Raw genomic sequence first — 16,260 nt, 5'->3', positions numbered from 1 at the left:
AACCATTTCTCCATTCCTCTGAGCTCCTAATCCTTCACCATATTGGGATTGCCAATAAATCACAAATTATCGTGGCTCTCTCGATTTTCTTGATCTTCTACTTTTTCTAACAACTCTTTATTGGCCATCTCCAGGCTGCGGATTTGCTCCTCAAAACTGATCGCATGATCTTCCTGCTCCACAATGCAGTCCTCAGCTCTCTGGATCTGCTGCGCTTGGAATTTGAACCCCTGCTTTATTTCCTCAATTGTCGTATGAATTTTGGACAATTTGTCTTCCGTGACTGCAGTTATATTTATGGTCAATTCCTGCACAGCCGCATCATGAAGAGTGAGGACCGAGTCTGCTTGGATCTCGGCCATCTTGGAGTCTTGTGACGTGAGTTTTTCTTTGGATCCCCTTAGAACTTTAGTAGTCATATCCTGGTTTTGCACCTAAAAGTTTCTGTCTCTGTGCAACTCGAGCACCACGAGTACAGGTACGGTGAAAATCAGCTATAAAAGGGGTCATTTACCATTGAAAAAGCAGAAATTTGCTGAAAGTTTCCCAAAAATCACCGTGCTACTAGGGAAGAGATGATAGTCACTTAGAGCAGTGTTCTTCAACCTTTTTACACTTATGGACCGGCAGAAATAAAAGAATTATTTTGTGGACCGGCATCGGTCCGCAGACCGGCGGTTGAAGAACACTGGGCTAAGTCGTGGGCCAGACCCTGCCCATCTCTACCCAATCTCCACCCCAGACCCTGCCCCCATAGTCCTAATTGTATTTTTTCCATTCATTTTTCATATATACACACAATATAATCTTATTAACAACGCATCAATCGCACCGCGGACCGGCAGTTGAAGAACACAGTTTTGGGCCTGATGCACATGCTGGCCCTGTGGACCAGCACCGGTCCATGGACCGGTGGTTGAAGAACACTGACTTAGAGTATACTAGTGTTTGTGAAGCTGACAGATCAAAGCCGCCAGGATATCCTGATGCTGATGTTGCTGGACAGAAAAGGGAGATCAGAGCTGTAAAGATATTCTTAACATGGGAACGTAAGAAACATGAATCAAGGAAAACTGGAAATTGTTAAAGATCAAATGGAAAATAAAATTGATTTGATAGGGATCAGTGAACTCAAATGGACTGGACAGGGCCATTTTCAATCAAACGAGCATTGAATCTGCTGCTTTGGTCATGAAACACACAGGAAAAATGGCGTGGTATTTAGCCTCAACAATAAGCTTTCAAAGATGGTACTAAAGTATGTTATCAGTGATAGAGTCATGTCAGTCCATCTACAGGGAAAGCTGATCAATGTCACCTTGATCCAAGTATATACACTTACCCCTCCTTATTCGCAGTTTCCGTATCTACAGATTCACTTATTCGCGATTTTAAAACAAAAATTACTTTTTCTTTTTTTGGGCTATTTTAAGCCCTGTAAGCCCCCCCTTAAGCCTTACCTGGTGGTCTAGCGGGTTTTCGGGGCAGGAGCGATCTTCCCACACTCCTGTCCTGTGCAGGTCGCTCACAGGAAATGGCTTCCTTGAGCTCCCGTCATAGTCTCGAGAGACGACGGGAGATCAAAGCAGCCATTTCCTGTGAGCAATCTGCACAGGGCAGGAGCATGGAAAGATTGCTCCTACCTGAAAACCCGCTAGACCACCAGGTAAGGCTTAAGGGGGGGCTTACATGGCTTAAAATAGCCGGGGGGAAGCGGTGGTTAGGGGCAGAAGCGGCCCGAATATTATTCTCGGTTTTTTAATATTCGCGGGCCAGCTCTGCCCCTAACCACCGTGGACACGGAGGGAGAAGTGTACTCCAATGACTGACGCGGAAGATGAGGATGTAGAGTTGTTCTTTGATGCCTGAGAGCATCACGTGAACCCCCCCTCCCCAGGAAGAACACTTATGATCCACATTCTCACCCCCCCTGAGGAGAAGTCCAAGACGTGTCCTCACACACCAATTAAGCTAAAAGGAAAACTGATTCATTTTGAAACTTTTTCTGCCTATTAAAAACCATGTAGTGCTTTGAATGAAAGTATGATCAAAACATGTAAAGAGGATGAGTGCCAGAAATTTTATAAACTACTACATAGTACTCTCCTTGCTCCATTTTTATTGCCTTTTACCTTCTCAGATGAATATAGGAGGAGAGGAGAGGAGAGGAGAGGGGAGGTGAGATGGAGGGGTCACTCCTGCCCCTCCTAAAATCAAGGTCAGGCTAGGATGATCAATTGTGAATCTGCTTATCTATTCATATCATGGTGTTCTTCCATAAACCCGAAAAGGAAGTGCAGAGGTGGACTCAAGAAATTCCATTTCAATGATACAAAGAAATACCATATATAATCGAATATAAACCGGGATTTGGGGGCCAAAAAATTGGCCCACAATGGGGGTCCTGGTGTATATTCAGGCCAGCGCCCACCCGCCCCCTCCCAGACTTATTGCAGGCCTCTGCCGGGCCGCCGGGCTCTGCACCCTGCCCCCCTCCCTGCCCTGTCCATCGTACCCTCCGCTGCTGCTGGAATCCCTGGTGGTCCAGAGATGTAGCAGGCAGGAGCGAGCTTTCTGCGCTCCTGCCCCACTGCTAACCTGGTCGGTCGTTGCCACGAGTTCCAGCTTCAGCCACTGACCGGTACCGAGCAGGAAGTCGCTTAGCGCCGAACAGCAGCACCAAAGCGCACTCCGGCTCAGTGACTGAAGCCAGAACTCACAGTAGCGACCAACTGGGTTAGAAGTGGGGCAGGAGCGCGGAAAACTCATTCCTGCCTGCTATACCTACGGATCACCAGGGATTCCAGCAGCAGCAGAGGTACGATGGACAGGGAAGGGAGGAGGGACAGGGTGGAGAGCCTGGAAGGGAGGGAGGGAAGGGAGCTGTGTGGAGTGCCTGGAAGGTAGGGGCTGGGTGCAGAGCCTGACAGAGGAGGGAGGAGAGGGGACTGGGTGCAGTGCCTGGCAGGAAGGGGGCTGGGTGCACAGCCTGACAGGGGATGGAGGGAAGAGGGCTGTGTGCAGAACCTGACAGGAAAGGGAGGGGGCGCTAGGTGCAGATCCTGGCAGGGCAAGGCACTTGAATATTAAGCCGCCTGACTTATATTCGAGTCAACCATTTTTCCTCCTTTTTTAGGGGGGAAATGGGGGTGTCGACTTATATTCAAGTATAAACGATACAGCATAACATTAATAAAAAATGAATATGAGTAAAATTACAGCAAAAATATGTAAAAACATACCAATATGAATGGTTTTGGATGTGTACAATATTCATACATTTCAGTATCGCTGTCTTCCATTATTGTCACCATTTCCGTTTGCCACTTGGTTTTGAGTTTCTTCAGTTTTGCCACTTTATTTTTGTTATTTTAGTTTACTTTTTCACACAGTTTTTATAAAGTTTGATTCTCATACACTTGTTTGTGTCAAATGAATTTCCATTTTAGTATATTCCGATATGTATGTTCTGATCATCTTCACGGGTCTGTGGCTGCTGGTTTGGTCATTAGAACATTTCACTATGATATACATTCAATTATTATTATTATTCTTTATTCTTATATACCGCCATACCCAGTGAGTTCTAGGCGGTTTACATCAATTAGCAAATGATCTGCATTGAATAGCAGATTTACAACAAAATTAGAAGTAGGTTTACAAAATTAGAAGCAGATTTACAGCATAATTAGAAGTATTTTTAACAGCAAATTGCAGGCTGAATTACGATAAATTACGATAAATTATTCATTCATGTTGTAGCATTTTTTTATATATCTTACCTGTCCACTCTCAACACTAAATGCTCATATTAGTATGTCTTTCATATCTTTGGTTTTAAAAACGTCTGGCCCTCATCATCCTAGAACTCGTATGTTCAAGGCACTACACAGAAAAGGTTTCAAAATGAGCCATTTTCCTTTTAGCATGATAAATACTTAAACCCCCTTGCAAAAGGTAAAATCAGTCCCTTGAGAGCAGGTTGGGTGAGGCCACTTCTCTCAGCTCCAGATTTCCGAGGCCTGCCCCAAATGAATATCGCCCCGCAGCTACGCAGCTGACTATAAATCTAATTTCTAGCTCAGCTAACTTCTTGCTGATGAGAAATCGCGGGAAATAAATTGCAAAGCTCTGCTACGATGGCCACAGGCGTAAGGTGACCTAAGGGGTGAAGTCATTCGCATAGATTTCAGCTCATCTCTCGGAATTGTTTCACATTTATTACCACAGTGGATGGAATAAGGACCAGCAATCGTATTGTTTCAGTCACTACAATGTGTGCAGGTAAAAAGCATTTCTAGAGACAGTATCTGGTCTAAGTCCTTTCACATTGTAAGCTCCACAGGGCAGGGACTGTCTCTCATATGTCTTTGTGCAATGCGCCATACATCTGATAGCTTATAGAAATGTGGCAGTACAAAATCAAAATCTGATTTATGTATCAACGGATCAAACATTTTCAGGTTAAAATTCAAAGTGATTTAATCGTCTAGAAATACACTTCTCCCTCCGTATTTGCGGTTTCAGCATTCGCGGTTTTTAATTTGCTGGCTCCTCCCCCCCCCCCCCAATTACATCAGTTTACATAGAGAAATCGCTGATTCCCGGCACTTTCTTCACCGTGTTTTGCCTCTCCTTCAGCAACAGGCCAGGTCTCCCACCATGTTATTCGCGGTTTCACCATATTCACGATGGTGAAAACAGCGAATAACATATGAAAAAGTTATTCACGGTTTTTCTGTATTCAAGGGTCTGTTAATCCCCTATCCCCGCCAATACGGAGGGAGAAGCTTCTGGCTGGTTAAATCGCCTGTTTGGAACTAACCAGTTAGTGTTGCTGAAAATAACCGGTTAATGCTGAACTGCAAAATGGCTATTTTGAGGGCATTCTGGGGGCAGAGTCAACACAAGTGCCAATATTTAGCGCCTAAGCCCAAACCAGTAAAAAGCTGTCCTATCTTTGTGCGGTAACACAGAGCTGGTTAAGTACCAAATATTGCTCTTAACAAGCTAGATGCTAGCTGGTTCATTATAGTACTGTTGCATGTGCTTAATGACTGAACGATCTATTTAAGCATTAGTCATCCAATGCAGTATGTAATTTTTAGATGGTGTTTTATATGTCTTGTTTTATTTTCGAGACTTGTATACTGTCTTTTTTTATAGTTTTTCAGCCATACTCAAAGCGGTTTACATACAGATACTTCAAGCATTTTTCCCTGTCTGTCCTGATGGGCTCACAATCTATCTAATGCACCTGGGGCAATGGGGGGATTAAGTGACTTGCCCAGGGTCACAAGGAGCAGCATGGGATTTGAACCCACAACCTCAGGGTGCTGAGGCTGTAGCTTTAACCACTGCCCCACTCTACAAATCATAATGTAGCAAAAGTGAGCCAAATATAGGACAATCAAGCCATTGTGACATCACTGATGAGGTTGGCTCTTAGGCATTGGTGGAATGAGGCATTATGACATCAGAGGCTGAAAATTTTCACACTATTATTTATTCAGTTTTCTATACCGTTATCCCAGGGGAGCTCAGAAAGGTTTACATGAATTGATTCAGGTACTCATGTATTTTTCACAGTCTTTCCCTTTTTCACAATCTATCTAATGTATTTAGGGCAATGGGGGGGATTAAGTGACTTGCCCAGGGTCACAATGAGCAATGTGAGTTTGAACCCACAACCCCAGGGTACTGAGGCTGCAGCTCTAACTAGAGAATTACACAGTTGATGTTACCCGCGGCTAGCCGCGAGTAGTTGTAGGTAACCCGCCAAAACGGTGGAGGGGGGAAAGGTGCTCACCGCAGTTATGGGGAGTAGGCCATCCACTGCCCCGTGGAGCGGTGAATGGCTTATCCTCGCAGTTAAAGGAGGGAACGCGCTTGGTCACCGATCGCACGCGGTCCCTCCCTCCTTCCTACCTACCCACCCGGAACTACCTATCTCCCTCCCTCCCCCTTACCTTCGCAGTGCTTTAAGGTTTCAGTCTTGTTGAAAGCCACCGACGCATACGTGCAGTCACGCGTGTGTGGGCTGAAGCAAACTTCCGGTTGCATCAGAGGATAAGCTTCCGCCCACACACGCATGCAACTGCACGAACACTCCAGCGGCTTTTAACAAGACTGAAACCTTAAAATGTGCCGTGAAGGTAAAGGGAAGGGAAGGAGATGCATGGACCGCGTGAGGGGTGCCAGAGGAAAGGGTGGATGCTGCGGGGACGGAGCGGTGAAGGGGATGGCGGGGACAGGGACGGAGCGGTGAAGGGGATGGCGGGGACAGGGACGGGGCGGTGAAAGGGATGGTGGGGACAGGGACGGAGCGGTGAAGGGGATGGTGGGGACAGGGACGGGGCGGTGAAAGGGATGGTGGGGACAGGGACGGGGCGGTGAAGGGGATGGCGGGGACAGGGACGGAGCGGTGAAGGGGATGGCGGGGACAGGGACGGGGCGGTGAAAGGGATGGTGGGGACAGGGACGGAGCGGTGAAGGGGATGGTGGGGACAGGGACGGGGCGGTGAAAGGGATGGTGGGGACAGGGACGGAGCGGTGAAGGGGATGGCGGGGACAGGGACGGAGCGGTGAAGGGGATGGTAGGGACAGGGACGGGGCGGTGAAGGGGATGGCGGGGACAGGGACGGAGCGGTGAAGGGGATGGCGGGGACAGGGACGGGGCGGTGAAAGGGATGGTGGGGACAGGGACGGAGCGGTGAAGGGGATGGTGGGGACAGGGACGGAGCGGTGAAGGGGATGGCAGGGACAGGGACGGAGCGGTGAAGGGGATGGTGGGGACAGGGACGGGGCGGTGAAAGGGATGGTGGGGACAGGGACGGAGCGGTGAAGGGGATGGTGGGGACAGGGACAGGGCGGTGAAAGGATGGTGGGGACAGGGACGGAGCGGTGAAGGGGATGGTGGGGACAGGGACGGGGCGGTGAAAGGGATGGTGGGGACAGGGACGGAGCGGTGAAGGGGATGGTGGGGACAGGGACGGAGCGGTGAAGGGGATGGCGGGGACAGGGACGGAGCGGTGAAGGGGATGGCAGGGACAGGGACGGGGCGGTGAAAGGGACGGTGGTCCGGTGATGGGGCAGTGACGGGGACAGATTTTTTCCCCTGTGCTCTAACCACTACGCCACACCCCACTCAGATCTGTGGGCTCTGTCTTTCATGTTCTATGCTTGGGTTTGCCTGCTTTGGTCTTTTGGTCCTTATGGGTAGTTTAGACTAGAGCACCGCAGCCCACTTCATCGTGAGATGTGGCATTTAAAGACACATACTTTACGCCTCGTTGCACAGAGATCAACACTTAAAGTTTGCTTTGTATAAAGCTCTTCAGAATAAGGACCCAAGTTATTTAAGAGAATGGAGCAGAAATTCTTTGAATTTCGGGCCCTAAAGTTTTTTTCCTTACCCTCGCTCCACTACGGAACTAAAAAGACCAGAGTTACATGCAGAGGTTTAAGCCTTGCAGTCAGTGCCACCCCGTGAATGCTTTTCACTGTCTGCCTCCTTACATTTTGTGACGCATGCCTACCCCCCATCTGCACCTGTCCCCAGGGTGTTCTCCAGTTTTGTTAGCTATTAGAGGAACTCTGAAGTAGCCTTGATTGCACTCCCTTTCTCAGGTGCTCTCACTGTATTTGCTTCTTCACTGCAACTGTTGATACTGTTAAACGAGAAGCTGAAACAATTTAGGCTGAAGTACCTATCAGTCATATAATTGCATGAAAGCTGAACTAGTTCCAGTAATAGAGTTTTGAAGTTAAGGTACAAAAGCTTTAAGAGACATTGAGGACTGTAGAACTCGCTGCTTTGTGTAAAGTGCACTCTAAGTGTAATCTGTGAAGTGTTGATAAATCAGACATGTTCAGAACCAGTTTGGACTGCTCAATCTGTTCATTTTGGTATTTGATTTCATCCATTGAGTAATGCACTGTGGCTACCAAACAGTGGCGTGGCGAGGGAAGGAGGCACTCCCCCCCCTCCCCACCGCACGGTTTGCCCCTCCTTCTGCACTCTTCCCCACCGGTGCACAGCCCCCGCCTGCATACTTCTTGAAATCTTGGCAGGCAGGGAGCAGCACCTCCTTCCTGCTGCTCGTGCTGGCTGCTGATCTCTCTCTGACATCACTTCCTGGTCCTGCAACCAGGAAGTGACTTCAGAAGGAGAGCCAAGGCCGGTTCAAGCAGCAGGAAGGAGGTGCTGCTTCCTGCCTGCCAAGATTTCAAGAGATGGATGGGTGGAGAGGACAAGAGGTGCCCTATCCCTGCCCCCACTGAGACAGTGCACGGGGCAGTATTGCCCCCCCCCCCCTTCCCTTACTATGCCACTGGTATGAAAGAGAATATTTTCAGAGTAACATAGTAAATGATGGTAGATATTGACCATCCAGTGTGCTCAGGTGTTCTTGTGCACCCTGACAGGCCCAGAGTGAGACTGATTGTAAAATCGTTCTCCCTGTCCAAAACATGTAAGCCTGCAACCTGGAAATGATTTCAGAGGGAGCCAGGCCTGCACGAGCAGCAGGCTGGAATCATTGCTTGCGCTGGCGAAGATTTTTAAGAGGTAAGGGGAAGGGGGAAAGAGAGGGCACAAGTGTGGCGTGGGGGCAGAGAGGTGCTGGTGCCCCCACTGAGACGGCGCCCGGGGCAGTTCACCCCCCCTCACCGCTCCGTTACTACGTCACTGAATGTAGTTAAGGTTGCAGACATCCAGGACTTATCACTGGCCACCCTCTTCTATTAAAATTCTCTGTTTGGTGGCAGTAAATTCTATTTCAGGCAGGGTCTGTTTTTCTTCTATGGGGCAATTTGGAAAAGTCTCCACGCAATTGCAAAGATAAGTACAAACACAGGGCTAGAGATTCACTAAACAAACCGATCGGTTTGCGACCCCTTTGCGACCCAATTTCCCTCCGACCTGATTCACTAACCTCTGCCCCAATTATCCTCTGATCCGCGCATGCAAATGAGGGGGAACGGTATGCAAATGTAGGCAGCCAGCAATTCGCTAAAAAAACCTACAACACCGACTGTATCTTCTGCTCTCTCTGCCCCGACTCTCCTGCTCTCTGCCCCAAGCACTGCCCTGGCCTTCCCCTGCAGTGTGAGCCTGTGGTTTTAACCCGCGGGTTAAAACCACAGGCTCGCTTAAAAGTAAAGTTAAAAAAAAAAAAAAAAAAGTCGCTGCTATTCTACACATGTGCAGACCATCTACGCATGCATGAGGATCGCTATAAAGCAGGGTTGCCCAAGTCCGGTCCTCGAGATCTACTGGCAGGCCAGGTTTTCAGGATATCCACAATGAATATGCATGAGAGAGATTTGCCTGCTCTGCCTTCTTGGTATGCAAATCTCTCTCATGCATGTTCATTGTGGATAGCCTGAAAACCTAGCCTTCCAGTAGCTCTCGAGGACCGGACTTGGGCAGCCCTGCAATAGAGCGATCCGGGCGGTCGGTTGGGGGCGTGATTCCAATCGCCCTGATTTACATGAGGACGATTCGTGAATCAGCTCCCCCGGACACGGATCTGGGCCATACTTTGAAAAACTGCCCTATTGAGATTTGCACCTGATTTTCCCCCGCAACCTATATGCATTGTTATTGCATCCAACCTAACCCTGGCTCAAGCCCGCCTACTTTTTTTGCCTCCATAAATCTACATGCAGTTTTGCTCCCTACACATATTTTTACTCAGAAAGGGTGAAGGTGTAGGCTGCTAATGCAGATTCTGATGGTGAATAGAGGCAAAGGCAATGACTAGGCAATAAATTCAACCCCCTTCTCTTTTCATCAGTCCCCTTTGATTGTTTGCCTGCAAATTGAACACTGGGCTGCCCTGCTTATAGCAGTGATACCTAAATGCTTGTTTCAAATGTGTGAGACTCTGCAGGGATCAGGTTTGAGTAAAGATAAGTCTTTAATGCATCCACAATTCATATTGTCATTTAATTTCTCTGCTGTCTACCGGAGGAAAGTTTATGCAAGTGTTAGAAAGAAACCATTTGGAATTATGGCTCGGTATGAAAGGATTATAAGCTCTGTTGAGCAGAGATGGCCTCCGTTGTGAAATTGTCTTTGAAATCATTTCCGTAGTCCTTTGGTGAACAAACCTAAGGAAGGGCTGCACTGTTCAGATCCCCAGTCTTTGTCCTTCTGTGTCTAATAGAATTGCCCTGGAGAGAATGAATGAAAAAGAGATAGGGTCCAAGGCAGCTGACCTGCCGTAGCTGTGAATTGTATGAAGGCTCTTGCAGCTTCCATTCTCTCCACTAATTATCATGACCCTAGAGCAGGGGTAGGCAATTCCGGTCCTCGAGAGCCAGAGCCAGGTCAGGTTTTCAGGATATCCACAATGAATATGTATGAGATGGATTTGCATGCACTGCCTCCTTGAGATGCAAATCTATCTCATGCATATTTATTGTGGATATCCTGAAAACCTGACCTGGCTCCGGCTCTCGAGGACCGGAATTGCCTACCCCTGCCCTAGAGCTACACTGAAATGTCCCCGTCTGGATTTTACCCCTGTACTAAGTGAATTTTTTTCCCCTCTTCTTTCCTTCTACCTGCAGCTGCTGGACTCAAAACCATAATATGAATTACTGGCTCATCATTAGATTACCTATCCTCATATCGATCGGGGTGAGTGAAAACCTTTGCCCAATGGGCTGCCGCAGATATGAGCTTCCCAGGGGACAGTGAACAAAGTTTGCATTGGGATCTAGTGTGAAAGTTGGGGTGCCCGCAAGTGTTAAGGTTCAAAGGGTGACATACATATTTATGTCTGCTTTCCCTTTGGAGGAACACACAGATTCTACCAAGATGAAAAGAAAATATACATTGTTACATGTTAAGCCCCTTATGGATCAATAAAAATGCTGTCTTTTCTTTATCATGACTGGGATAGCCATGCAGATGATTACCCGTAACTGGAAGAACTACGACCGCTTAAATCTTCCTTTTTGGTGGGCAAGTCTGTGTTCCTGCTATAGATATGAAAAAATGAATGCAGATAGTTTGGGGCACAGTCATTTTTTCAAATTACTTTGGGGTCCGTTGGCATCTTATGTTACTTTATTATAGCAGGTCTTGTATAAGTCACTTCTTGTTTATTTTCATACACATCCAGGGGAGGGTGGGAGGGAGAGGAGATATCTCTGTCCTAATTTGATCTTAAGAGTATTTATACTCGGGGTGGGTGGGAGGATGGGAGGATTTATTAAACTGTTTAGGGTAAAATTATTGGGGGAACTTCTATGTTGCTGTGTTTTATGGTATAATTATTGAATGGGTGGGAGAAAATGTGTACTTAAGTATAATTGTAAGTTGAAGGTGTTATGTCGATGTATTATATGTTATATTTTCATGTACTGCACTATTAAAGTAGGAAAAAAAAATGTACTTGGTGCTATGGATCTGATTATAAAATAAAGGCTGGCAATTCAGTGACACTTATTCAGGTACAAGCTGTCCCTGCCTGAATAAGAGCCGTTCACAGTGGAGATCTCTGATTATTGCCGCTGAAATCTTGGCACAACCCAGATACTGCTTGGAAGTTCCCGAGGCAGAGACAAGGGAGGGCTGCAAGTTATCTGAGCACTGCTGCTATTCAGCACTAAATATCGGCCAAACCCAGATAACTTAATTACCATATTTTCACCCATATACCGCGTACCTGTGTAAAACGCGCACACGGGTATAGCGCGCGGGGAATACAAATTTATGTAAAAAAATTTTACTATAGCGCGCACATGCATATACCGCGTATGACGCCCCGACTCTCCTCTCGCCCCCCCGACTCTCCTTTCGCCTGCCCCAACTCTCCTTTCGCCCGCCCCGACTCTCCTTTCTGAAGGACCGCTCGCACCCCCACCCGAAGGACCGCTCGCACCCCCACCCCGAAGGACCGCTCGCACCCCCACCCGAAGGACCGCTCGCACCCCCACAGCCTCCCCCCTCCCCCTCCCGCATGGAGAAGCTGCCTACCGTTGTTTCCGGATGCCAGTGAGCCCAGCTGCTTCCTCTGCCGGCGGTCCTGCCCCTTCTCTGAGCCCTGCGCAGTACTGCCTCCTCTTCCGGCGGTCCCGCCCTTTCTCTGACATCAGAGGAAGAGGAAGCAGCGCAACGCAGGGCTCAGAGAAGGGGCAGGACCGCCGGCAGAGGAAGCAGCTGGGCTCACTGGCATCCGGAAACAACGGTAGGCAGCTTCTCCATGCGGGAGGGGGAGGGGGGGAGGCTGTGGGGGTGCGAGCGGTCCCTCGGGTGGGGGTGCGAGCGGTCCTTCGGGGTGGGGGTGCGAGCAGTCCTTCCGGGTGATGAATCGGGCGTCGGGGAGGGGGGAACTATGTAAAAAAAAAGTTGTACAACGCGCTCACGCGTATAACGCGCATGGTTATGCACGGTTTGTAAAATTGTGTATAACGCGCGCGTTATATGCGTGAAAATACGGTACACATGAATATTCAGCAGCCGTATCCAGGTGTGGCCCAGCGCTGGATATCAGGGTATAAATTTAAATGCTGCAATCAGCGGTGAAACCAGTGATCACTGTGGTCTCTAAATTTTGGGGGTAAGTTTATAGGCCTGTAAATAAGCGAGGAAATTCATGGATACTTAAAAGCAGGTATAAGTTTGGATGTTCATTTCAAGGGGAAAATATGCATATATTTCCCTCACAGAATTGGCGTAATTTACGCGCATATCTCTTATATGGGAGCATCCATACCTTCTGTCTTATGCCTCTTTCTATGCAGCCTAGCATCCTTCTGGTTACAGCAGTTGCCTTGTCACACTGTTCCATCGCCTTCGGATCCTCAAACACTGTCGTTCCAAGGTCCCTCTTCCAGTCTGTGCATATCAACCTCTCAACTCCCAGCTCCCTTTGATTTCTTCTCTCATCACCCTGCATTTCTTTGCATTAAATTTTAATTGCCAAACATTAAACCATTCTTCTAACTTTTGCATACCCCTTTTCAGATTGACCACTCCTTCTGGGCGGGGGGGGGGGTGAATTTGGGCGCACCCAGGACACACCCTTAAAGCGTGAGGAACAAAAGAGGGTTACTTTGCATTTTTGGGTTGTGGAACGAATCATCTGAGTTTCCATTATCGCCTATGGGGAAAGTGGCTTTGATATACGAGCACTTTGGATTACGAGCATGCTTCTGGAATCCTTAGTCTCTTCCTTGATTATAATCAGTATTTGCCTGGTAGTCCTGCTAGCCGAGGATCCTGGAAGGCATTTCACTTTGTTAGGCCCCTTGAAATGTGTTCCAAAGTTAACGCCTCTGTATTGGAACCCCCTAGAAGCAACAATTTCCCCTTTTTGAGAGGGTGTAAGATATAGCTGCAAGTTCATGAGGGTTCATGGAGTGGAGGAGGAGCGTAGACTGGGGGCGGAGATTAGGCGGTGTCTGGCCCGCAACTTAGCCTGTGTTTTGGATTTCGTCCCCTTAATGTGATCGAGTTTGACACCCCTGCATTAAACAATTAGACTAAATTGACATAAAGGAGACAGAAGGATTAGGGGAGAAATACAGTTTGTTAAAAGGAGAGTGAGCCATAATGGTGAGAGCAGTAGCCCAAGAACCAGGTTCAATTTCTACTGGGCAAGATGCTTTACCCTCCACTGCCCCAGGTACAAAATAAGTATCTACCGTGTTTCCCCGAAAATAAGACCTACCCGAAAATAAGCCCTAGCTTTGGGGGTAGGTCTTAATATAAGCCCTACCCCTGAAAATAAGCCCTAGTCGTAGGCAGCCGCGCTTCCCCCGCCCCTGCCCTGCCGTGCAGCCGAATCTACGAGTCCCCGCTGACCCTCCATCCCTCCCAACCGATCCCTTCCGACTGCCACCATAAATACCTTGCTGCAGAGGAGCATCGGGCCAGCAGCACTCACAGACTGCTTCGCGGCCTTCTCGCTGGGGCCGTCTGTGTGCTGATGACATCATCAGTACACAGACGGCCCCAGCGAGAAGGCCGCAAAGCAGTCTGTGAGTGCTGCTGGCTCAACGCTCCTCTGCAGCAAGGTATTTATGGTCGCAGTCGGCAGAGATCGGTTGGGAGGGATGGAGGGTCTGCGGGGGTTCGGTTGCGCGGCGGGTGCTCAAGGGTTCTGCTGCATGAGGGATGGGAGGAAGGGAAGGATGGAAGCTGGGCAAGTGTTCTTCTGCACAGGGGGATGGAAGAGAGGGAGGGAAGGATGGAAGCTAGGCAAGGGTTCTGCTGCACAAGGGATGGGAGGAAGGGAAGGATGGAAGCTGGGCAAGAGTTCTTCTGCACAGGGGGATGGAAGAGAGGGAGGGAAGGATGGAAGCTAGGCAAGGGTTCTGCTGCACAAGGGATGTGAGGAAGGGAAGGATGGAAGCTGGGCAAGAGTTCTTCTGCACAGGGGGATGGAAGAGAGGGAGGGAAGGATGGAAGCTAGGCAAGGGTTCTGCTGCACAAGGGATGGGAGGGAGGGAAAGATGGAAGCTAGGCAAGGGTTCTGCTGCATAGAGGGATGGAGGGATAGAAAGATGCTGCTGAGGGAAAGCACAAGGGGATGGGTGAGAGGAAAGGAAAAATGTTGCACATGTGGGGGAAAGAAAAGAGGAAGAATTGGGGTGAAGGAGAGGAAGGGAGAGATGATCATGTACATGGAAAAAAATAAGCCCTCCCTGAAAATAAGACCTAATGCCTTTTTTGGGCCCCAAATGAATATAAGACACTGTCGTATTTTCGGGGAAACATGGTATATATAACATGTGAACTGCTTTGATTTTAACCACAGAAAGCATATCAAATCCCACCCCCTTTCATGATGAAAAGGTAAAAGGAGTGGCCTTAGGTGATGACTCCATAAGAGTGAGTGTCAAGAGTGGCCGTGTGTGATGTCTTCCTTATTACCGGGTGGCGAGCGACACTGCAGGAGAAAAGAGAGATTTGTTCCTAGCACGGAGACACGCAGATTGTACAAGCGGAAACTTTCCCTGTGCATATTTGGTCAGTATTTAATGGAAAGATGTTAAGATGCATTCATGATCTGCTCAGCAGAGAGAATCCCAGGGTTCATTAGGGTTTCCGAGTCCGCCTTTACCTATTCAGTTCAAGGTCGGATTACATTACAAGAGGTTGGGTCAGTTACCCAGAAAGTTACAATGGACAGTTTAGTTTGAGACGGACATTCAATAGGGTTGCTAGTACAGCTATTAATTCAGTTGGGTCGTAGCTATAAATACATAATTGCAAGGTCAAGTAGATCATCGTTATGCCCCAGGAGTTGCATTAGCCAGTTTAGAAATGGGCAGTTACTTCAGGGTTGGCTTCCTGTCTTGGTATAGAAATATTTTTTAAAGTTTTCTGAACCTTAGGGAGCGGTCACAAGATCGTAGAGTAAGTGGTAGATGGTTCCAGCATTTTGCTAATTTATATAGGATGGATATGGTAATTTGCCTGGCAGACTTTATATGATTGCATGCTGAAATGCCAGTAAGAAATAAGATTGCTGTACCAGAAGAGCGTGCAACATTGTATTTTGGAGGTGTGTTAGATAACATTAGCACTAGGCTGCTTCATTTTTTTCTGGGTGAAGGTTGCAGAGGGCTAAGAATGAACCCCTTTAAGCCCTGCTTGCTATAAGTGACACGCATGCAGCAGCTGTCCTATGTGGTGCAGGGCTAATCCCGATTGCTCTTTTTCAGACCAGACAGAAAGTTGCTACTGATATGATTTGCAATGTATAACCAGACACAGAAAAACGCACTCCCCATTCATACCCCCCCCAATCAAAGAAGTAAAAAGAACAAAACTACACGACGGCCTCCTAGCCACTCAAGCCGCAAGACTGGACAACCAGATCTCCAACCTCCTGATGACCACCCCAGACTATAGGACGTTCAGAAAAGAAATAAAAACCACACTTTTCAAGAAATTCCTGAAACAGCAATAACAACACGACCTCTAAATGCTCTTAAGATCTACAACTTACCTCTCTAGCTAATCATTGTAATTCTATCTTTTTAAATTAACCTTTTGTAATCCGCCTTGAACCGCAAGGTAATGGCGGAATAGAAATCCCTAATGTAATGTAATGTAATGTAATAACATTAAGAATCCCAGAAATATGATTATTGTAAAAGTATCAATTATAATAATTGTACCCTGGCAAGCAGAGCTAATTTAGCACTTGTAAGAGCTGAGAGGCATGCTGCTGCCACATGAGAGAGAGAGAGAAACACAGCTTAAGGCTTGTAGAAATGCATGGGACTGGACGC

General features: G+C 47.9%; 1 protein-coding gene across 1 annotated transcript in view; it reads left to right on the top strand.

Annotated features, from left to right (window-relative positions):
- Positions 1-16,260, top strand: part of GLP1R (glucagon like peptide 1 receptor) — a 245,924-nt gene that overhangs the window by 198,639 nt on the left and 31,025 nt on the right. The window contains exon 9 of the mRNA XM_033935380.1: positions 10,579-10,648. Within this exon, the coding sequence (XP_033791271.1) occupies positions 10,579-10,648 (70 nt within the window). The remainder of the gene's footprint in view (positions 1-10,578; positions 10,649-16,260) is intronic.

Source organism: Geotrypetes seraphini, chromosome 3 (genome assembly GCF_902459505.1).
Source record: "Geotrypetes seraphini chromosome 3, aGeoSer1.1, whole genome shotgun sequence".
NCBI classification, from domain to species: domain Eukaryota; kingdom Metazoa; phylum Chordata; class Amphibia; order Gymnophiona; family Dermophiidae; genus Geotrypetes; species Geotrypetes seraphini.
The sequence above is the reverse complement of the archived record's forward strand: the minus strand, read 5'-3'. Positions and strand labels throughout refer to the sequence as shown.